The following is a 22,112-nucleotide window of genomic DNA, read 5'->3' on the forward strand; positions in this document are numbered from 1 at the left end:
TAAACACTAAAAAGCATGCAAGCAGTTTGGAAAATAGATTAAAAAGCATAAGTGAAAATTTTTTCAAGGAAAACTTTTCGACTCTGAGGAAGAGCGGGAAAAACCCAGATTTTTCCGAGTGCCTAAAAATCGAATTTTTACTTTGATTTTGCGCCCTATGTCATTAATCCTAACTCCCAAACTAATTCCTAAGCCTCATTTAGTGTTTTCTCCCTATCCTATCATACTACTACCTACAAGCCTAATTACCCCGAATCATTTTTTCAAGAATATTCGGAAACTCAGATACCAAAACATCAGAAAACTCAAGGGATAACTATTGCATGACGTATCAGAGACAAAGAAGCTCAAGAAACTTACTTGAACAAAATGTTGAAGTGAAGACCCGAGCGTTGATTCGAGCGGCTGGACAGATACTCCTTGGATCACCAAAGTTGTCTGAGTTTTCTGGGTTCTTCGTGCTTCGTTCTTCAGTGTTCTTGAGGAAAAGAGGAAGAGTAAAAAGTAAAAAGTGAACATAAGGAATTATTTATATTGATTGAGGCATAGTTAATAAGGTAATGACGGGGGATGAGTTTTCGAAACATGGGGAAATGTGTTAGCCGTCAAAATGCTTTTTGGGAAACTGCAACGACATGATTGATTACCTTTTTCGAAAAGACGTTGACTGGTCACGTGAAGGGTCGATCGTTTAAGTTTACTTTATGCTGGTCGCAGTAAAATAAACTTGGGGGGCAAATGTTTACCAAAAAATGGACTACCTGATGATGTGGCAGGATTGATCTACACGTGGGATGCACATGACAGTTTTAAGTGAGTGTATCTTGCTCGACCATCAACCAGAAGAGCATTGGCTGATCATGCATCATAATTATGGGCAACCAGCCTGGTCGCATATATTCATTTATTTCCTCCAGATATGCAATCTTGTAATTATGTATAAATTGTAATTTTCATTATTATTTAGTTACGTCTGTATTAAATGTAATTAAGGCCCGTTGGCCCATGTAAAACTCCTTGAGCTTATAAATAAGAATGAAATGGCTCAAGAGGGGAGACTTTTGGACTTTTTGACTTCTTTTTGGACTTTTGGCTTTAGAACGCTTGAGCTTAGAGATTCAAAGAGAGAAAGAGAGTGTGGTTATCCACCACAATTGTATTCATCTGAGATCCGGTGAAACTCGTGAACCCTAGTTTATTGATCATTGTTCTTGGAATTCTACATTAATAAGAACACTAAGTGGACGTTGGTCATTACCATTTGATTGGGGCCGAACCACTATAAATTGTTTGTGTCGTTTATCTTTTGGTCTGGGCTTCATCTCATTTCCGTCTTATTTTCTATCATTTATCTGACTCAGTGTCGTTGACCAATTTGAGGGTCAACAATAAGGTAAAGTAAGTAAACGAAGAAAAAACATAAAAAGACTGTGACTCGATTTGTTCTCTTCCATGGCGAAGAAGAAGAAAGTGATTCGTAAGCCTATGATTCATGTAGGAGAGCAAGATAACCTGTTGGTTCAGGATGAGAAGGATCTGATTAGTTCTGTTGCTGATGCTTTGGTTGTGGATGGCTCTGTGGCTGGTGCAAAGAACAACATCGACGAGGATAGATTTGAGGGTTTGAATCTCGTTGTTGAAGAGGATCGAATGATTGAAGTAAGAGGAACCCAGGAAGTTGATACTAGGGGTGTTAGGATGGCCACTCCGGTGTCGAACTCTGCTAGCTGGGCGGAAAAGGTGGACGAAGGGGACTTCCAGACTTCAGCTCACCGTCAATGGTAGTAGTCCATGGCAAGTAAACTCTCCTTTTCTGACCAGAAACTTGAGTTTGATAAACCTTTGATTAAAGATGGAAGGAAATTTGCTAGGGTTGATGTTTAAGAGGTCAAAATTCAATCTGCGAATTGGAGTTCGGCAATAATTTGTATGGTTCTTGGTGCTAATCTTCCAATGGCTATTTTTGAATGGTTCATTAAGAGAGTTTGGGGTCATTTAGGGATTGCTCAAATTACAAGAATGACAATGGGGTTGTCCATGGTAAAATTTAATGATGATGCTACAAGAGATCATGTTCTGGAAAATGGTATACTTCAATTTGATAGGAAACCTGTTATAATACGACCATGGATTGCTGATCTCAGTGCAGTTCGTCTAATTCGTTCAGTTCCACTGTGGATTCGACTACATGACTTAGGGCTTCAATACTGGGGAAGTAAATGTCTTAGTGCGCCTGTGAGCACGATTGGTAAACCGATTATGGTTGAAAATTTTACTAGGGAGCGCTCAAGAGTTCAATTTGCTAGAGTTCTTGTGGAGATGGATATAACCGATAGCCCTCCTAGAAGTATACAGTTTCTTAATGAGAATGGACAGATTATGGAACAGGGGGTGGAATATGAATGGTTACCTATTAAGTGCAAGGTTTGCTCTGGATATGGTCATTCTATGGTGGATTGTCGTAAGGAGATGAAAACCCACTGGGTAAAAAAGGATGCTATGTCTAAAGTAGAGTTAAAGGAGAGGAGGGATAAGGACACTATTGATCCTGAGGGTGAGGTGCCTACAGTTTTGACTAACTCTACTGATGCAGAGGTTCTACAGGTTAATAATTAGGAGGGTGTTAAGCTTAAGGCCTCGGCTAATACCACTGAAACTAAGGGTTCAAATGATAGTAAAAAATGGCAAACTCCAAAGCGAGTAGCTGCTCTATCTAAACAAGGGCTGGTTGAAGTGATAAGTTCTCTTTCTACTGGGCAAGGACAAAAACAGCTGAATAAGTTTGAGGTGCTTCAAGAGCAGGTGAACGGTGGAAAAGAAGGTATATCTGACTCTACTTCTTCTTATGGATAATTGTAATATTTTGAGCTGGAACTTGAGAGGACTGAATAGTTCAAATAAGCAAACACCAGTCATAGATTTATGTAGTAGAAATAAAATAGGGGTTGATGGTTTTTTAGAAACTAAAATGAAGGGGAATAAAGTTATGGAGTTCATGGAGCATAAGCTTCCTAACTGGGATTTTTATTCTAGTTCTGTTACTGAAGGCAGAATTTTGGTTGTTTGAAGGAAGACTTTTGTGAGGGTTACAATGATGGAGGAGACTAATCAGTATGTTCATTGTATGGTTAAGTTGGCTGGTCAGAGGCAAGCTTTTTGTGTTACTTTTGTCTATGGGCTCAATACGATAGAGGGAAGGAGGAGTTTATGGCTAGGGTTACAAAGGCTTTCGTTCCCTGTCAAAGCTTGGATCATATTAGGGGATTTCAATGCAATCTTTTCTGGTATGGACAAGTGTGGAGGGAAACCGGTTTCTGCAATGGAGTTGGCTGACTCTCTCCAGTGGCTTGCTGATACTCATGTTAAGTCTCTTAAGAGTACTGGTTCCTATTTTACTTGGACGAATAATCAAGAAGGCCCAGCTAGAATTTACTCTAAAATTGACCATGTGTTCACGAATGAGGATTGGCTTGATACTTTTCCTCATTCTACAGCTGTGTTTAGGTGGGAAGTAGTTTCAGATCATTGTTCTTGTGTTGTTTCTATCATGCCTATGGAGAATGTGGGTATCAAATTATTTCGTTTCTATAAATTTTGGACAGACCATCAAGACTTCAAAGAGGTGGTTATGAATAGTTGGAGGAATCCTATCAAGGGGACTGGTTTAAGGGCTATCTACTTGAAGACATTGAGGCTGAAGCACAAATTAAAAAAGTTTAACAGGGATAACATTGGTGATATTGGTCTGAATTATCAGAAGGCTAAGGAGACTTACCAGGAAGCCCAACTTCAAGGTCAATCTCACCCTCGAGACTACAGCTTTCAAGAGGTTGTGAAGGCAGCTGCTGAAGCTTTTTCTGTTCAGGAACATTTGTACCATAGTTTCTTATCTCAAAGAAGTAAAGTTACTTGGTTAAGGAAGGGAGATATGTATACTTCATATTTGCATGCTTGTTTGAAAAATCGCAGAGCTGAAAATGGTATTGCAACCTATATTACTGAACAAGGCAGATTGATAGATAATTTTCATGATGTAATCTCTCACTTTGTGGAGCATTTTAGAAGCTATTTGGGTAGTCCGAGTTCAGCTACTGGTTGGATTGATTTACGTTGTATTGAGATGGGTACCAAGCTTTCGGTTGATCAACAACTTGTTCTTTTGAAACCCTTCTCTCATAAGAAAATTCGAGATGCTCTTTTCGGTATTCCCATCACTAAGTCCCCGGGGCCTGATGGCTTTGGTTCAGGATTTTTCAAGGCGTTATGGCAGGATATTGGGGGTGAAGTTTGTACAGCAGTTAGTCAGTGTTTTGAAACTGGGAATTTTCCTATTGAGCTTCATGAAACTACTCTGTCTTTGGTCCCTAAAGTTGCTAATCCCTCTCGAGCTATAGACTATAGACCTATAGCCTGCTGTTCTACTTTATACAAATGCATTGCCAAGCTTTTGTGTTCTTGTATGGCCTTAGTTCTTCCTGATCTCATTCAGCCGAACCAAGGAGCTTTTATTCGGGGTAGATCCATTGCTCATAACATTATGATATTCCAAGATCTTATCAAGAATTATGAGAGGACCTCTACTTCGCCTAAATGTGCTATTAAGATAGACTTAAGTAAAGCTTATGATACTGTTGATTGGCAGTTTCTTGAGGATCTATTAAAGGCATTTTGTTTTCCTATGAAGTTTATAGGATGGATTATGGTTTGCTTGAAAAACACATCTCACTCTTTGCTTATGAATGGTAGAGTTCAAGGCAGGTTCAAGGGTGAGAAAGGGTTGCGTCAGGGTGATCCTATGTCTCCTCTTTTGTTTGTGCTTATCATGGAGTATCATACTCAGAGCCTTCAACTAGCAGCTCACAATTCTACATTCAGATTTCACCCCATGTGTAAAAGTCTTAAACTTCTTAATCTGTGCTTTGGTGATGATTTGATTTTATTTTGTAAGGGAACTTGTTCTGCTGTTAGAGTTTTCAAAGAGGTTCTTGAGGAGTTTAGTGCTGCTACAGGGCTCTCTATTAATGCTAGTAAGTCTCATATTTTCTTTGGAGGAGTCAATGCTACTGAGAGAAGGAATATCGCTCAAGAGATTCAGCTCCCTGAAGGATCTTTTCCGCTTAAGTATCTTGGGGTGCCTATGCGTCCAACTAAGTGGAGACATGAAGATTGTGACATTATTCTTCAAAAAATCAGATCGAGGCTTCAGTCTTGGACTAGCAGGCATCTTTCTTTTGCTGGCCGAATGCAACTTATTCACTCAGTTTTATTTGGGCTTCGTAATTACTGGATGAGTATCTTTGTGTTACCTCAGAGTATTGTTAAGGAAGTAGAGAAACTTTGTCGTGGGTTTCTTTGGGGAATTTCTGGGAATAGAAGCAAGATTCATATTGCTTCTTGGCAGAAGGTTTGCCTCCCTAAGGCCTATGGTGGTCTCGGTTTCAGAGATGGTGCTAGTTGGAATAGAGCTATTTTAGCTAAATATATATGGGCCATATCTGAGAAGCATGATATTCTATGGGTCAAATGGATCAATTCTGTCTATGTGAAAGGTTCTAATTTCTGGAACTACAACCTGAAACCTGATTGCAGTTGGTATTGGAGGAAGTTATGCAATATAAGGGGAAAATTCAGTTTGGCAGATGTTCTTGCTGCTGGGGTTCTACGCAGGTTTAAGGCTTCGAAGCTCTACAACAACTCCTTAAATCAACAGTTGGTGGGATATCATCAAGCAGTTTGGTGTAAACTTACTATTCCTAAGCACAGGTTTCTTCTTTGGCAGGTGGTTAATTCTCATCTTCTCACTAGGGATAACATGCTCATGTTTAACATAAAGGTGGACTGCCTGTTATGTCCTGTCTGTGGCGATCACAATGAGAGTCACACTCACCTCTTCTTTGAGTGCTGCCTCTCTAAGATGATTCTTACTTCCATCTTTGCTTGGATGGGGTTTAAAGCTTGGCCTAGTGATTTCAAAAGCTGGGTTGTTTGGATTGCTAGTGATAGACATGGCATTATCTCTTCTATTATAAACTTGATTGTGGCTGCTGTTACTTAGAGTATTTGGAGGAACCGAAACAGGTGTATCTTTGATGGATATTCTTTGGTAGATGACTGTATAGCAAATGATGTTATAAACATAGTACATTACCGATTATACATAGTTAAAAATATGAAGTTTTCTCTTCAAGAACAACTTTTTATAGGGAATCTTCGATGTAATTAAGTGGGGTGTTTAGTTGATTCTTTTATTTGTTTGTACAATATTAGTTGGTTGTTGTTTGGGTAAATTGCCCCTTCAATTGTGTTGGGTGCTTTGTTCAATAAAGTTCTTGATTAAAAAAAACAAGGTAAAGTAACGTTGTTGAGTATAGTTTCTTCTTTATACGTGTGATCATTTTTTATAAGTTTAAAATCAGATTAATTTTCCGATTCTGCAACATTGAAAATTTAGAATGTGAGGAAGAAAAAAAAAAAAGAGGACCACACGTTTCAATAATTACTTCCAATCGCGTTTATCTTTATTATTATTAATTTTCGCCAGCAATTTTTTTCTTAGATTATTAAATAGGTCTGACAATTTAAAATTACGAAAAAAGTCATGTTACATACATAATATGACTTCATATTTTTTTGTTTTTGATTGAAAGGAATGACTGACTGTTCAGTTTGACATGTCCATTCTATATTTGCTAAAACGAGTCAAGTCATTAAAACGAGTCAAGTCATTTGAGCCTAATATTGATTTTAAAAAAACATTAAAATAATATCCTTTTTAATAATAATAATAAAATTTAAAAGTGTCATAATAATATAGGGTAATGGTGTACTGTAGAAGAATAGAAGTACTGTCAGAATCTCCGGAGAGACTCTCTCTACAACTACAGCCCTCTTCTCTTTCTTTCTATCACAATTTTCCCTCCAAAAAAAAAAAGAAAAAGAAAAAATCTATTATTTAACAATAATCAGATAACTAAAATATTTTCTTTTACCTGAAGGATTTTCAATTGCTATCTATAGCAGGGTAATTTCAAAAACTTCAACATGTTATTTGAGTGAATACATGATAAATGTATGTGATCAAAGTACTTGCCTTTATAATATTTTTAAAAATCAAAATATGTATGTATGTTAGGACTACACTTTCTCCTAACAACACTATTTTATTCGGTGAATATTGTTTGAACATGTAACTTTTTTTTATTTTGGGTTGAAAAGTAAGTAGTTATAAACGACTAAAATGTTAAACCAAAAATTGTCCAAAAAACCATTATTTCACAAATTCCAAAGGTGAAGGTTTTATTTAGTATTAATAAAAGTGAAAATAACAATATTAATGTTATTTTTTCTCTCTGCTTTCTCTGGTTCTGATCTTCATCTCGTTTCAGTTGAAACTTAGCTTCCTTTCCTCGTTGCAGAGGTAAACTCTGAATCCTTTTTTTTTTATTTAATTTACAAATATTTGAGGTATCTATGAATCCTTTTTTTCCCTTTATATTATGCACGAGAAAATTGTTTTGATTATTTATTTTTATTAGGGTTTTTTTTTATTTTTATTTTTTTATATTTTGCTCTACTTTCTCTAATTTCTAGGGTTTTTTATTCTCGAAATTTATATAGTGTTATTTTTTTGTCTTGATTGCCGAAACTAAAGAAACGAATTAAAAAAATATGTGTGTATGTGCATATGTATATAATGTATTTTGTCGCAGTGGAATATAGCAGTAGCTCCCATTGTGTATTTTCCCGTAAATTTTTTGTTTGGGGAACTTGATGTGCCTTTCCGCATTTTCTTTTTTCTATTGTGATGAGCAATGAAAGTATGTATTAGTATTCGGGATGTTTCAGTTCAATTTGGGTCTTTTTCATGAGCATTATTGACGACTATTGTAAATATTTGTTTTGTTCTGTGTGTTAGTTCAGCTTGATTATGCATCTGAAACTTCTGTAAATTTGAAAGTCTTACATTCGGAGCTTTGTGTTAAATGTGAAAGCCTCCATAACTTTATGATTCTGTACTATACATTGAGGGAAAAAAAATGAAGAAGACAAACTTGACTTGATATTAAAAATGATTTTTTTTTCCTCTACCAAGTAAAAGAAGAGATTTTTAGGTCACTGGCTCTGTTTTAATATATGTATATATATTGTATATGTTTTTTTTTTGGCTTTGAAGTGTATATATTGTTATTGAACAATTTGTATATTTAGTTATTTTTGGTTCTAACTTGACGCTCTTAAATCTTGATGTCCATGAACACTGCAGGGTCATCTTGTTGTGTTAAGATGAGCAGACCAACAACGCGGAGTAAAAATAAAAGACACAAGCAAGGGGATGATGTTGACACCTCTTCAGAATTATTGAGGTACCAGCCAGCGCTTGCTGTTTTGAGATATGATTTTGAATATATCTTTTGGTAGGTATATGTTAATTAACCCTTTGTTGGGCTGTTCTGTAGGAAGATCCACATGACCAGTGAAATTACTGATGAGGATGTCACCAAGCTTTATAAAATTTGGAAACCAGTTTGTCAAGGATGCCGTGTGAATACAAAAGATAATCCTAACTGCTTTTGTGGGCTAATTCCCCCTCCAAATGGAAGCCGGAAAGTGGGCCTGTGGCAGAAGACATCAGACATCCTTCAGGCTCTTGGCCCTGACCCATCCACTGATCTTCGTGCTTCTGCTGATTCTCCCTCGGGACTTACAAATCTTGGTGCAACATGCTATGCCAACAGCATACTCCAGTGCTTGTACATGAATAAATTGTTCCGTGGAGGCATATTTTCTGTTGAACCAGATCTTTTGAAGCAACAGCCAGTGTTGGATCAGCTAGCACGACTTTTCGCACAGTTGCATGCAAGTAAAATGGCTTTTATCGACTCTTGTCCGTTTGTTAAAACACTTGAGTTGGATAATGGAGTTCAACAAGATAGCCATGAGTTTTTGACATTGCTTCTTTCGTTGCTTGAACGTTGTCTTAACCATTCTAAGGTTTCCAAGGCAAGAACTGTTGTCCAAGATCTTTTCCGTGGAACTGTGTCTCATGTGACAACGTAAGATAGGATCTGGTTATAATTCTATCTTTAGCTATTGTGGCATTCTGTTGATGGTCTTTTCTTTCTTCTTGCCCTTCATTGAATTTGAGTTATCTTGTTATATTCTTGCATTCTAATGGGATAATTTATAGTTGTGTTCTTGTCTTTCTTCTAAAAACTATTGTTGTAAATATACCTTCAGCTTATCCGACATAGTTACTTTTCTTCTAAAAAATATTAAGTTGTATATTTCTGCGGGTAAAAGATATGCATTTTACTCTATCATTTGATTTCTTATGTAGGTGCTCTCAATGTGGACAAGATTCTGAAGCTTCTTCTAATATGCAAGACTTTTATGAGCTAGAGCTGAATGTGAAGGGTTTGAAAAGTTTAGATAATAGCTTGGATGATTATCTTAGTGTGGAAGAGCTACATGGAGATAATCAATATTACTGTGAGTCTTGTAAAACAAGAGTTAATGCTACTCGCAGCATCAAGCTGCGGACATTGCCACCTGTACTAAATTTTCAGCTCAAGCGTTGTGTGTTTGTTCCAAAGGTACTATCACTTCTTTTGGAATCATATGTTTCTCAGTAGATGCTGTGGTCCATGTTTGATAATTGCTGCTACATGACAAAGCTAAAATTTATGCAGCTAATTCTTCTAGATATTATAGATTGATTTGTGTAGGAATTTCCTCTTTTGTTTGCTAGTAGGTGTTACACACATGACACATCTAATAAATTTCTTTTAGTTTTGTATGTTTTATTTTTATATCTATCTTTCTCTTCCCTCTTTTATATGGAGTTAGAGTTATTATCAGAATACTGTTCTCATTGTATCATCACAAGTATTGTGGTATGATATTTTTGTGATGATTTCTTTTGTCGTTGATTTGTGTCAGTAGACCACTATGAAGAAGAAAATCACTTCTGCATTTTATTTCCCCGGAGAATTAGACATGCATCATAGGTTATCTGAGCCTACTCAGACTGAATCAATCTATGATCTCTCAGCAGTGCTGATTCACAAGGGAACTGCAGTGAACAGTGGCCATTATATAGCACATATTAACGATGAAAATACTGGGCAATGGTGGGAGTTTGACGATGAGCATGTCTCAAACTTAGGTTGTCACCCATTTGGAGAAGGTTCTTCAAGCTCTAGTCACAAGCCTGCTAAAACTGAGCCTGTTGTCAATCCCACCTGTACAGAAAAAACGAGTGATGTTGCCAATGGCAATCATATGGATGTTATTCAGCAAGAATCTTATGATCCAAGTTCTGGCAGTGGTGGTCATGTAGAGATATTTTCTTCAAGTGATGCATATATGTTGATGTATAATCTCAGGTGTCGCGGGAAGGATAATGGAAAATGTCTTGCAGTTTGTGGTGATAATGATATGGAAATAGAAGGCAATGTGACTTCCTTGCATGATGGTGTTTCTCTGCCTTCTCATCTTTGTGAAGAGGTGGAAAAGTTGAATGCATCATATGTTGATGCTTGTGACCAATACACATCAAAGAAGGAAATGGAGCTGAACCGAATTTCAGAAAGAAAACAGGAAGTTCGATCCATTTTGTCCGAGGCCCCTGTTAAATCACTAGAGGAACCATTTTGTTGGATTTCTGCAGATTGGCTTCGTCAGTGGGCTGACAACATTACTTCCCCGTAAGAGATCTGTTTTTGTTAAATATAAATTTGTGATGGTTGCATTTTTTTCAAATTTTTTTTCTTTCTTGAATTTATTATGTTAGCATGCAAATTTGCTATATGCCTCTTAATAATTTTCATGTCTTCCCTTATGATTATAGGTGTCTCAGAAAACTCTTGGTTTTTTCATGATATGCTAAGTTTCCCAACATAAATTTAGAATTTACTGTGGTCTTTAGCAATGCCATATAAGCATCTTGCATCTCTATTTGTGTTTTATATGTTTCAGTGTCTATGCATTTCTTTATAGCTTTCCTTGGAAATTACATTATCTTTATCATTGTTTTGTGTACTCGTGAACATTTTTCAGTAGGCTTAAATTGTAATGACTTGTGCAGTCCTCTTGATAACACTTCTATCCAATGTTTACATGGAAAAGTTCCCGTGTCAAAGGTTGATTCCATGAAGCGATTGTCAACTACATCTTGGACTCAGTTGTACTCCAAGGTATTTGGTTTTGTAACATTAAACTCAATGATCAATCTTTTTTGAATTCTTTATCATGCTTTAGTTGCTTAGCTTAATTAATTGATGATGATATACCTTCAGATATTTTACTATTTTGCAGCATTATAGTAAAATTTTGGTGGTTTATTCCTCTATTGGCATCTGGCTATAATATCTTTAAAATTTTCTTAGAATGTTTATAAGCCTTTCTATGCCTCTGTTAAAGAGCCGCCATTGCCTGCCTAATGCTTTTATCTAGCTTTCATGTCTACTATATGGTATCTACATTGAGAATCAGCAGTCTAATCATTTACTATATGATATAAACAGAATATTTTAAATTTTAATTGATGAGTTATTGGAAAATTCTCCCATGGTATGAATGATGAGTTAGATTGAGATTTATAAAATTATGCAAGGAGAAACTTAATGTTTAGTTGATGAGTTAACATTAATTTCTTTTGTTCTTTAATGTTTAGTTGTTCCTGACCTTGAGTTTATACTTGTAGCTGACGATTTCTATGTTTTCACCTGTTTGGTTTCATATTACTTATTGATTTTGATAGTGTAAATTATTGTAGGATTCCTGTTAATATAGTTTCCTTAAATGCTCACTCTGAATTTGCAATGTTTATGCACATTTTCCTCTATGACTCCATTCGTGATTATGCTAATAGCAGTAGGTTAGGAATGTGAGATGTGGTTTAGATTTTTCATGAGCCAAGAGGAATAATTTGAAATTTCCCCCCTTAAATTTACTGACACTTTTGTCATAGCTACTGATGACATTTCATTTTAAATTATAATGGTTTTTATTACAGTACAATGGGGGTCCGCAACTGACTAATGATGACTACTGCATAGATTGCCTTATTGATGGGGCCCGCACTCTGGTTTGTGCCGATAGTTACAGAGTTCGCAGAACTTTAATGAAACAAATTGCTGAAGATGTATTTGCAGGGATGTGTGAAGATGGAACGTATTTTGTTTCCAAAGCATGGTATGACTGCAAAGTTTATATGTTTCCACCCTCTGGGATATCTGCCGATACTTGTTGATGTAGTGCGACTTATTTGACATGTCATTTTATAAAGACACCTACAGATAATAGTCATAATACAATATCTGTTGAACCATTTTACTCCTTCCACAGCATGGATAGAAGATAAAGTTACTCATTAGTATTACCTCTCTCTCTCTCTCCTTTTTTTTTTTAGGTGGTGGAGGGGCTTTGTGCCTCTCATCATTTTCATCACTGTCATTGTGTCTCATTAGCATTCACTTACAGATTAGGTCCCTTAGATTCTACTAATTTGAGAGAATGGGAATGATAATGTATCCCGATTATCACAGTTTTCTATTCTGATTAGCTCCTATTTATAGGTTGCAACAGTGGCTTAAAAGAAAAATACTTGATGCACCATCTGAAGCTGATGGAGGACCAACAGCTTCCATCAGGTGTCCTCATGGTGAACTTATGCCCGAGCAAGCTGTGGGAGCTAAGAGATTGCTTGTTCCTGAGAATCTGTGGCTGTTCTTTTATGAAGATGCTATTGCAGTAAAACCTGATGATACCTTGGGTTGTTCAACATTTCCTTCAGATTCAAGACAATGTTCACAGTGTAGTGATGAACTATCGGAAGTGGCTTGCATAGAAGATTCTTTAAGGTTGTTTCACTTTTTCCATTAATGCAGAAGTGACACGGAATGCAACATTTCCTGACCTTTTAAGTTATTGTTGTCTGTTGTAGAGTGGTGAGGCTCAAGCAGCGCCAGAATCATGAGAAGCTAGCTACAGGGAAAACCTTTCCTCTATTTCCTGATTGCAAGTATTATTTGGTACCATCTTCTTGGCTTTCAAAATGGAGAAACTACATTAATGCCAGTGGCAAGAATGTCTCATTATCAGTGAAGCCTGAGACTTTAGATGGCATAATTGATATGCTGAAGTGCGAAAAGGTAGCTTGCAACTGTACCTGGTATTGAAGAAAAATTCCTTCATTAATTGATAAATGGGTGACATAGGAAACAGACTGTAGACTAAATACAATGATTGGGGAAATTACCCTGATTACGTTTCCAACAATTTGCCTATGCATAACAAAGAATACACTCAACACTGAGTCTGAAAAGAACAAAAGTAGTACACTTGAACTTTTGTTGCCAAAATTTTCTCACCTGGAACTGGCCTTTGTAATTAGTTTGTGTTGACTTCCTTTGGGACTGCTTAATTTCTCTTCTGGTATAGGTTTTTGGTATTGTGTTTCTATAAGGCCTACTTCCTTATTTATTTTTACTTATATACAAACACACACATACACACACACACACATATATATATTGGTGTATGTGTGGAGGGGGATGGGGAAGTCGATTTGTGTAGACATTGCTCCTTTTGCTTTAGATCAGAGGTATAAAGTCTCTCATTTATTTATGTGTTTATGTTTTGAGGGATACTTTGTGCCCGAGTATGATTTATTGTACTTATACTGTTCTCCTTTTAAATACAGTTATTCAATTATTATAAATAATATTTGTCATAAAGGGTTATGGATTTCATGTGAATCTGATGTCAGTCGATGAAACTTTAGGATAAATGCACTAGCTCCAAGACATTTCTATTAAAATTTTTCATTCAAAGCTTGTGAGGACACTGGTTCATTTCTATTGTATAAATTAATGTTAAAATAAAGGGGATGCCTATTGTGATCTTTTGTTGTTTTCCCTCTTCTTTCTCTTCTGTGCTGGATAGTAAGTTTAATCTCTTTGCTTTTTTTTTCCCCTTATTAAATGTCTTTACTATTTTATACAGCATTTGCTACTCATAGAAAGGCCACCAGATCTTGTTTGGAAACGGGATTCAATATTCCAAAAGTCTTCTGCTGTAAGTACCTGAGACCAATATATCTGTAAGCTTGTGAAATTTTCTCTTTTTTCAGGATTTTTAATAAAGAAGAAAAATTTTAGAAGGTAAAGTTGGAGCTGGTGATATTATTATCACCAGAAAAACTAGATGTCGTTATAATTTTTTTTTTGACGTGTGGAATGGTAATTGCTTTTGTTTATTAGCAAGCTACTCTCTGCTTCAAGTTACTCTTTTTGTATGCAAAAATCCTGCCATTGCTTTGAGTTTTGACTATTGTCCTTATTTAAAAGGGACTTCAGACAGATGGGTTAACTGTTATTACTGAAAGTGATTGGAAATGCTTTTGCGAAGAATGGGGTGGCATTGAAGGGAACGGTATATCAGCCTGGATTGAGTGTAGTAGTACTGCAGAAAGTAATGTCAATGGTTCATGTGAAGAGATACAGAGATCTGAAGCAGATTTGGGCTCCTATGATGAAACTAATTATGAAATTGAGACTAAGCAACTACGAATGAAGACTAGTCCTGAGGTATCATGAAACATTGCCTTGCTTTCGTTTGCTTTGGAAACTTTGACAATGATACTCTTCTCACGTATTCTTGGTCCATGGTGGAAATTTGTTTTATGTTGCTTAGGAACTAGTTGTTCTTGGTCTTGTAAATTTATGGTTGCTAGTGTTTGCATAATCTACTTTTGTCATCCTAATACTGATTTTTGATATAATATGTCAAAAATGTGTGGTGAACATGTATAACTACCAGAGGGATTACTTTTGTGAAAAATATATAAATAACTTGCATCAAATGGTGTCTATATACCTCTATTTCTCTGATACGCATATTGTGTGCAGATTAGTTGGTGAAAATCCTACTTGCCTGAACTTGGTTTTGCATTGTAGTTTTTTTTTTGAATGAAAGATATTACAAAAGCATCTGTGTATATACATACATATATATAAATTTTCAAATTTGTGCTTTTTATTTATATATATATTAACTTGTGCTTTAACTATGATAGATATGTGAGCATTGTATTGGAGAACGACAAAGCTTGGAGCTGATGCAGAAACTTAATTATTGCAATGAGGATGTATATGTGTATTTTGTTCGTGGTAAAGAAGCTCCCAAATCAATTTTACAAGCATCTGAGACTAGTTTTGATCCAGATCGCCGAGTTTCAAAGCGCTCTAAGAAGACAAATTCTGGTAATCAAATCAGTCTAAAAGTTTCTGGCTCTACATCAGTGTACCAGCTAAAAATGATGATATGGGAATCTTTTGGGGTAAGTTACTTGCTATTTCAACATATATATGCCTTTTTTTTTTAAATAATGGAAGGTGTACATGCAGACACAGGCAAACGTGTCCTAGCTTCTACGCACTATTGTTTTGTATTGATTATAGCTACTTTAATTTTTTGCAGGTGGTAAAAGAAAACCAAATACTTCACAAAGGTTCGCGAATAATCGATAAAGAATGTGCTACTCTTGCAGACATGAATATATTCCCTGGAGATAAGCTTTGGGTGATTGATTCAGAGATTCATGAGAACCGAGATATTGCGGGTAATCATTTGCATTTTTACATTAAAATTTAGTATAATTGGACAAGTTAGTAAATTATACCACAGATATTAATAGTGATTGTTAATTTTTATTTCCCTAGATTTTATATTTGCATTAAGAAGATGGTTTACTTGGTAAAGGTAGGGATAGATCACTTATAAAATAAAGTGATATCAAATGTAGATATTTTGCTATATTAGAATTTTTCTATTTTATCTACAGATACTGGATTATTGAATATTTATATTTTAAAATTGAGATGAAAAGTATATATTCAAGGAAAAGAGTGTTTCAAAAAAAAATTTGTTCATCTTAGTGGGTGGGTTAGTATTCTCTCGACTTTTTGAGTGTATGTTTTAAATTGAAACTGATGGCTGGTGCTCTTATATTTTCAACAGTGTTAATTGATGAATTTATTATATATAATATTTGTACTTAGTCTTTGGCTCTCTGTCTTTGTGTGTTTACTACTTAGTGTAGGTGTGCTCTAGACATTTGTGTTACCATAGTTTGTATTTTTTTTGAAATTTTGTGTAGTTTGAATTTCTAGTGTTATACATAAACTTGATAAACACAACTGTGTCTTATTTGATATTGGCTTCCCAGATGAGGTTTCTGACCAAAAAATGGATGTGCAACATACTGAGGAGGGGTTTCGTGGGACACTTTTGACTGCCAATACTTCATCTCAAGTTGTTTAAGAAACATACTAATGATCTGTGTGAATATCCAGAGTTTTGTAAATTTTTCTATTGAATCTTTGAACGTGAAGCTGCATTTTGGTGACCAGTAATTTTGAGGTATGTTATTTATTTACTTTATTTTCTAATTCTTTTTGTATTTGTCTCATGCGGTAATGTGATTTTTATTCTTTTGTGTAAATGTACATGGTCTTTATCTGTTAGAAATTTAAATTTAATATTGCCTTATCTGATACCTCAAGTGTTTAAGGTTCGAGCCATGGGTCACTATCATGTTACCTTATCATGCGGTCTTGACTTGAGTCCAAATTCACATGGACTCTTCGGTTTGTTACCTTGTATTTGGCCCTTTAACGTGTCTTGTGCTTGTTATTAAAAAATATTATATATGCTTTGTGTTGAGATCAAAGGTAACCGTTTCATGTTTTCTAGTAATGCCTACAGGATTTACCTCTGTGTGTGCACTCATGCATAAATATCTGCCGAAGTCCTGTTTTCCCCGGTTTGAACTCTGAATCATTTTATCATGAGTGGAAGTGACGGATCCTGTTATTCCAGCCTAGAATGTTACTACCTGAAGGTCACAATTATTTGTTACTACTAAAGATTGTAGACCAACTCTTTCATTTTATCTGAGGGACAGCTGTGGCATCAGAAGAGAAGTGGCATTTTGTTGGTGTCTCCTGGGGTCCCAAACAAAACTTATTCCGGTTCTACTCTTTCAGTGTGTCCTTTTATTAGAGATACTTGTCATAGCTTCCTTTTTGCCTCCACTGTTTTTAGTCTTGGCTCATCGAGCAATTTGTAGACAAACTAGATTTCACTTGTCTGAGTTTCGTAGCCGATAGAGATGTACATGTACCATACACGTCTTTTACATATTTATTCTGCTTATCTCTCTCTCTCTCTCCGAGGAAGAAGAGTAGTTGTTGTTGTTGTTACAGATCTCTTTACCCTAACTGGTCATCAGAGGAGTTGTTGTCGTTGTTATTACAGATCTCTTTACCTTAACCGGTCATCAGAGGAGTTGAGATTATGTACCGTTTTATTTACTTGCCACATTATACATTATATTAGAAAAATAAAAAATGGTATTGAGTGGTGACACGCAATGGATGAGTCTTACTTGTCAACTTCGCATGTTGGACCTCGTTTATTACATTGGTTCTAAATTCCAATGACTAATATTGTGGTGGCACTGACACAATACTTGAAATATAGACATGGATTTATGGTAATAAAGAGTGGAATAAGCAGATTGAGTTGCCACCTGAACTGGTCTAAGTGATATATAGTTGCATATTATACAAGTCGAGAAATGAAAACAACACTATTAAATCGCAATGAAGCACATTAACACAATTTGCTCTGTTATTTCCGCTTCTGAATTTGCAAATGTGATGTTAAGAGTCGAAACAGAGTTGTTCAAAAGTAAGCAAATTAAAAAACATTGCCCCACTCTAGTGGCACCATCGATGCGTGTCCTTGGTCCTTACATCCAACGTTTATGGCTTCGTGAGTTGTGCGCTCCTCGGAACCAGCGATCCCAACTGACGTCTGCCGGGCCTTTTGTTCTGTTTGACCCAAAAACCATCCAACATTTTTGTTGTTGTTGTTGTTGTAAGTATTTGTATTACATTACAAAACAGCTTTGTTAAAAATAAATAAATAAACATTTTCAAAGAAGACATGGGTGTTGAATTTTGTGGCATTTACTTCCAGATTTTGTTACGCATACCAAATTTATACCGTACTTCCAAAAGTTACTTTTGGAGTTGGCAGAGTATGGTACAAAGAAGATTCATTATACCAAACAACATTGTAGCTGAAGTTCTAAATGTGTAGTATGATAGTTATTGATTTTATTCTGTTATCATTAGAATCAGAAACTGAGATATAAGTGTTAATTTACTATAATACATAATCTTTCTAATTCCTCTATCATATTATATAGTCAATGTTTACCAGGTATTATAAGACAACACTAATCTTTAGAACAAAAAAAAAAAAAAAAAGCAATAACAGTGGTGAGAATTTCTCTCTTACGTGGGAAGTAGTGGATCTGGAATGGTTTCGAGGCTTGAGATGAGTCTGTGTAAAGAGATATATATTGGAAATTATAAATTGATGACGCCAACGAATGAATACATAAATATATATAATTTTAAAGAATCTTAATTACTCACTCTTGGCATACAATAGAGGAATCACCAACTGTCTCTAGTTCATTTAGCTCTTTCTGCATCAAAATTGATCTCTATGTTAATATTTCACAATTTTCTAGCAAAATAACCCCAAATATGCACATATTAAAAAAAAAAAAAAAACTGTGCAAATGATGACCTCAATTATGTTGATTTGGGTATTGAGATGAGATATAGCTGCATTCATCCTGTGCCTTCCCAAGAAAGTGGGATTTGGTTTTAGCTTTGCTGCTTTTGCCTTCTGATCTTGATGAGAAGAAGATTGAGCCACCTCTTCATTTTCTACCTTCCCTCTTTCTCCTTCTCCTTCTCCTCCGCCTCTCACAGGCGACGACGACGACCACGATGGATTTGGCGGTTGGTTTTCATTGTCCATTGCCACCACAATCATATTATATATGACTTCACAACAAACTCATTTAACTTTTTTGGTGACCAAAATCTGGTTATGATATTCACGAAACATCACACATATATATACACACACAATTATACACATATAAGATTGTATGTAACCCCGCAATAATAGATATTAGATAATGAAATAAGAGAATATTTTATTTTTTTATTTTCAAATGGAGAGAGAAAAGAGTAGGTGATTGTTGAGAAGGTGGACCTGGTTTGCCCAACATGATTAAAAGCAGCAAAGAGTGGACCAAACTATATATAAATATATTTATATATAAGGTAAGTAATTAACTAGTATAAATGAAGAAATATTTTTATATATAAAAATGTATATTTAATGGTTGTTTTTTTTAATTTTATCAAATTATATTTTTAAAATCAATTAAAAATAAATATTTATTAATTATATTAATACAAATTCAAATATTATAAAATATCATAATTATAATAATATTTAATACAAAACTAGATATTTAATAATTGTATTAATATAAATTTAAATGTTATAAAATATAATTATTATAATAATATAATACAAGACTAGATATTTAGTAATTATATTAATATAAATTTAAATGTTATAAAATATTATTATTATAATAATAGTGTTGACTACCTTTTCTGCTATCAACTAATAAAAAGAACTTAAAGAAAATGCAGTAAAAAGACACATATTTTACGTGGTTCGGGTTATTAATTAACCCTAGTCCACGAGTATATTGTATTAGGATTTGGGGAAGCTTAAAGGTTTCAAGCTTCTATGGGGTTCAGGCAGGTCTTGGCAATGCTCTGAATACCAAAATTTGGGGTCCTTTACAATGGGTGCTCTAGCCCTATTTATAGTGGCTGAGGACAATTAATTTCCTTAACGGGGATTTATTACAAAACATTCCCAATTAATTGGGGTCTAAATGCTAGTTAATACACATTCTTGTAATAAAACTGGTGGTGGGCCCGTGCGTATCACACAAGGCCCATTTCCGAGATTGTAGCCCACAAACTTCTGCGTGGTGATAGGTTTTCCTTAGAATAGGATCAACCTATTAGACCCAAGCACACCTTTACTGAAAATTCCTAAAAACTTTTATTGAGATAATAGAAAAGAATTACAAAACCCAGACTTTTGAGAGGTTTGGAAACACTCCACAAGGGCCAACTTCTTTTACTTCTGGCTACCTCTACTGACTCTTTGACCTTCTATATATAATCCCCCCCAGCCGAGACTTATTAAAGCCACCTCAGCCAAACTGTAATTACAACTTTGACCCCCAAAAGAATACACTAACATACATAAGGAATTAAATTCAGCTAATTAAAATAACCCCAATAAACTTATTTAATTTGCCTAAGATAGACTTGCCTAATGATAGGCCTATTAGGGGGACACGCTCCTGACAGTGCCAGGGGTCGCTGCATGTTTTCCCACGTCAGGCGACGCATTGGGACATGCTGCTTGTTGCCTGTACAGACTCGACACCATGACTTGATGGAATTGTAGCTTTGTTAGATGGCTACTTGTGGTCTAGGATTGTTGTGCCTGATGTGGCGTTCTGCCCCTTTGGCACACCCACATGGGGGCCATTTTTTAAGTGAGATTACCTTGGTGCTTAATCATTAGTCAAGTCTTGCACCAAGCAACTTCATGGGGTAGGGTAGTGGCGATATTGTAATTATGCATATGTCTCCCAGACAAAAATCATATATGATACTGGGAAGATCTTGTATCCCTAGAATGCTTCTTAGGGGGATGACCTGGTGACTTGGGGAAGCACCATGGACACTAGCAGATAGGGGCTAAAGCTGTGTACTCCCTTGCCCTATCAAGGCTATATATTAATAAAACGATGTTTATCCATACTTGCCCGTGTATGCTTCCTTATTGCTTATGTGTTACTTGATTGTTGTCTTCATTGGGCCATCGTGTGCCACTTTCCTTGTCATATGCTTTTGTGTGGTGTGGACGTTCTATGGAATGACTTGCTTTGTGCTTGCTCATACTTCGTTATTGCCCGTTGCATGTCCGAGATGTGTTTGTGGTTAACCACTGAGTTTGTTTACACACAGGCGTGAGTTGTAGGCTGACTTGCTAGCTTGGACTGTTCGCAAGTGTCGCACGTTTCATCTACTTAGGGATCCCAAATAGTTAGCCCGCGACAATTGGTATCAGAGCCAGGTTAGAGAAAGCTTGGCGGAACACACAAATGGTGAGAAATACTCAGAGGATTGAAGCGCTTGAGAAGCGTGTGGGGGAATTAGATGGCCTGGACGAGAGGGTCAGGAATCTATCCTCTGCTAGCCGTAATTCTGGATCTTCTGACACAAGCAATCGCCTAGCCGCACTAGAGAAGGAGAATGACGTTCTACTAGCCCGGATAATTGTGTTGGAGCAAAGAAACACTCCGACAAGTACATATGATACCCCTCGGTGGGAGGAGCGTATTGCAGCAGTGGAATGCATGTTGAATGACCAACAAGACTCCATAAACGAAATCACGGAGGAGTGTAGGGAGTTAGTAGGCGCGCTCAGAGATGAGATGACTGAGCTATTTGCAAAGGTGAACCTAACCATGTGAACGGTTGGGAATGCGCCTGCAATAGGTCCCATAGGTATCGAGTATGGCCGAGTGAAAGTGCCTGAGCCGTGGCCCTATAATGGGGCTAGAGACGCAAAGGACTTGGAAAATTTTCTCTTTGACATGGAGCACTACTTTAGAGCCGTGCGGGCCGATTTTCAAGAAGGAAAGGTCGCCATGGCTACCATGTACTTGTCTTGGAATGCCAAGGTGTGGTGGAGGACAAAGTATGATGACATCGAGAATGGTAGATGCACCATCATGTCATGGGGAGATTTGAAGACACAGTTTCTGTAACGACCCAAAATTACTGTTATGGCTTAAGGGCCCTGATTAGTGTGCCGGGAGGGCATAATTGGTTTATGTGTGAGTTTATTGATTTAATGCATGATTATATGATAAGCATGCTTGCATGATTATATGAATGTAAGTGTGGTTAAATGTTATATCTGTGAGAACCACATTATTATGTGGGTAGATCTGCAGCGTGCGACTTGAGGCGATCCTAGGGAGCCAGTTAGCTGGAAGTCACAACGGGGCTTAATTCTTTACTTGGGGCAAGTCAAGGTGTAATTCGGGTATTAGATGATTATTTGGGTTA

General features: G+C 36.2%; 2 protein-coding genes across 6 annotated transcripts; one reads left to right on the forward strand and one right to left on the reverse strand.

The window, feature by feature from the left end:
• The first annotated feature begins 7,259 nt into the window (after positions 1 to 7,259).
• Positions 7,260 to 17,445, forward strand: LOC133803570 (ubiquitin carboxyl-terminal hydrolase 26). 4 transcript variants are annotated; one of them, XM_062241661.1, is made up of 15 exons: positions 7,260 to 7,417; positions 8,264 to 8,363; positions 8,457 to 9,053; positions 9,338 to 9,593; positions 9,943 to 10,706; positions 11,087 to 11,195; positions 12,017 to 12,195; positions 12,579 to 12,863; positions 12,947 to 13,154; positions 14,008 to 14,079; positions 14,352 to 14,591; positions 15,080 to 15,343; positions 15,484 to 15,625; positions 16,232 to 16,425; positions 16,759 to 17,445. In XM_062241661.1, exons 2-14 carry the CDS (start codon positions 8,284 to 8,286, stop codon positions 16,324 to 16,326), a joined length of 3,291 nt encoding a protein of 1,096 aa, XP_062097645.1. In that variant the 5' UTR covers positions 7,260 to 7,417; positions 8,264 to 8,283; the 3' UTR covers positions 16,327 to 16,425; positions 16,759 to 17,445. The 4 variants fall into 4 exon arrangements, with proteins under 4 accessions (XP_062097645.1, XP_062097643.1, XP_062097644.1 ...); XM_062241659.1 differs by lacking the exon at positions 7,260 to 7,417 and adding an exon at positions 7,656 to 7,817 and having other exon boundaries at positions 16,771 to 17,445; XM_062241660.1 differs by lacking the exon at positions 7,260 to 7,417 and adding an exon at positions 7,656 to 7,817 and having other exon boundaries at positions 14,361 to 14,591.
• A 139-nt stretch (positions 17,446 to 17,584) lies between these two features.
• Positions 17,585 to 19,153, reverse strand: LOC133803571 (guanine nucleotide-binding protein subunit gamma 1-like). Of its 2 annotated transcripts, XM_062241663.1 has the most exons (4): positions 18,670 to 19,151; positions 18,513 to 18,565; positions 18,373 to 18,417; positions 17,585 to 17,900 (listed from the first exon to the last, which is right to left on the reverse strand). In XM_062241663.1, exons 1-4 carry the CDS (start codon positions 18,919 to 18,921, stop codon positions 17,819 to 17,821), a joined length of 432 nt encoding a protein of 143 aa, XP_062097647.1. In that variant the 5' UTR covers positions 18,922 to 19,151; the 3' UTR covers positions 17,585 to 17,818. The 2 variants fall into 2 exon arrangements, with proteins under 2 accessions (XP_062097647.1, XP_062097648.1); XM_062241664.1 differs by lacking the exon at positions 18,373 to 18,417 and having other exon boundaries at positions 18,670 to 19,153.
• Between the last annotated feature and the right edge of the window lie 2,959 nt (positions 19,154 to 22,112).

Source organism: Humulus lupulus, chromosome X (assembly GCF_963169125.1).
Source record: "Humulus lupulus chromosome X, drHumLupu1.1, whole genome shotgun sequence".
In the NCBI taxonomy this organism is placed as follows: Eukaryota; Viridiplantae; Streptophyta; class Magnoliopsida; order Rosales; family Cannabaceae; genus Humulus; species Humulus lupulus.

Coding starts and splice junctions, on each gene's coding strand:
- LOC133803570 (XM_062241659.1), top strand. Junction 12,196..12,578: donor TATTTTGTTTCCAAAGCATG/GTATGACTGCAA, acceptor TCCTATTTATAG/GTTGCAACAGTGGCTTAAAA. Junction 15,344..15,483: donor TGATATGGGAATCTTTTGGG/GTAAGTTACTTG, acceptor AATTTTTTGCAG/GTGGTAAAAGAAAACCAAAT.
- LOC133803571 (XM_062241663.1), bottom strand. CDS start 18,921: ATGATTGTGGTGGCAATGGACAATGAAAACCAACCGCCAAATCCATCG. Junction 18,566..18,669: donor CCCAAATCAACATAATTGAG/GTCATCATTTGC, acceptor ATTTTGATGCAG/AAAGAGCTAAATGAACTAGA. Junction 17,901..18,372: donor CCAGATCCACTACTTCCCAC/GTAAGAGAGAAA, acceptor TGGGTCAAACAG/AACAAAAGGCCCGGCAGACG.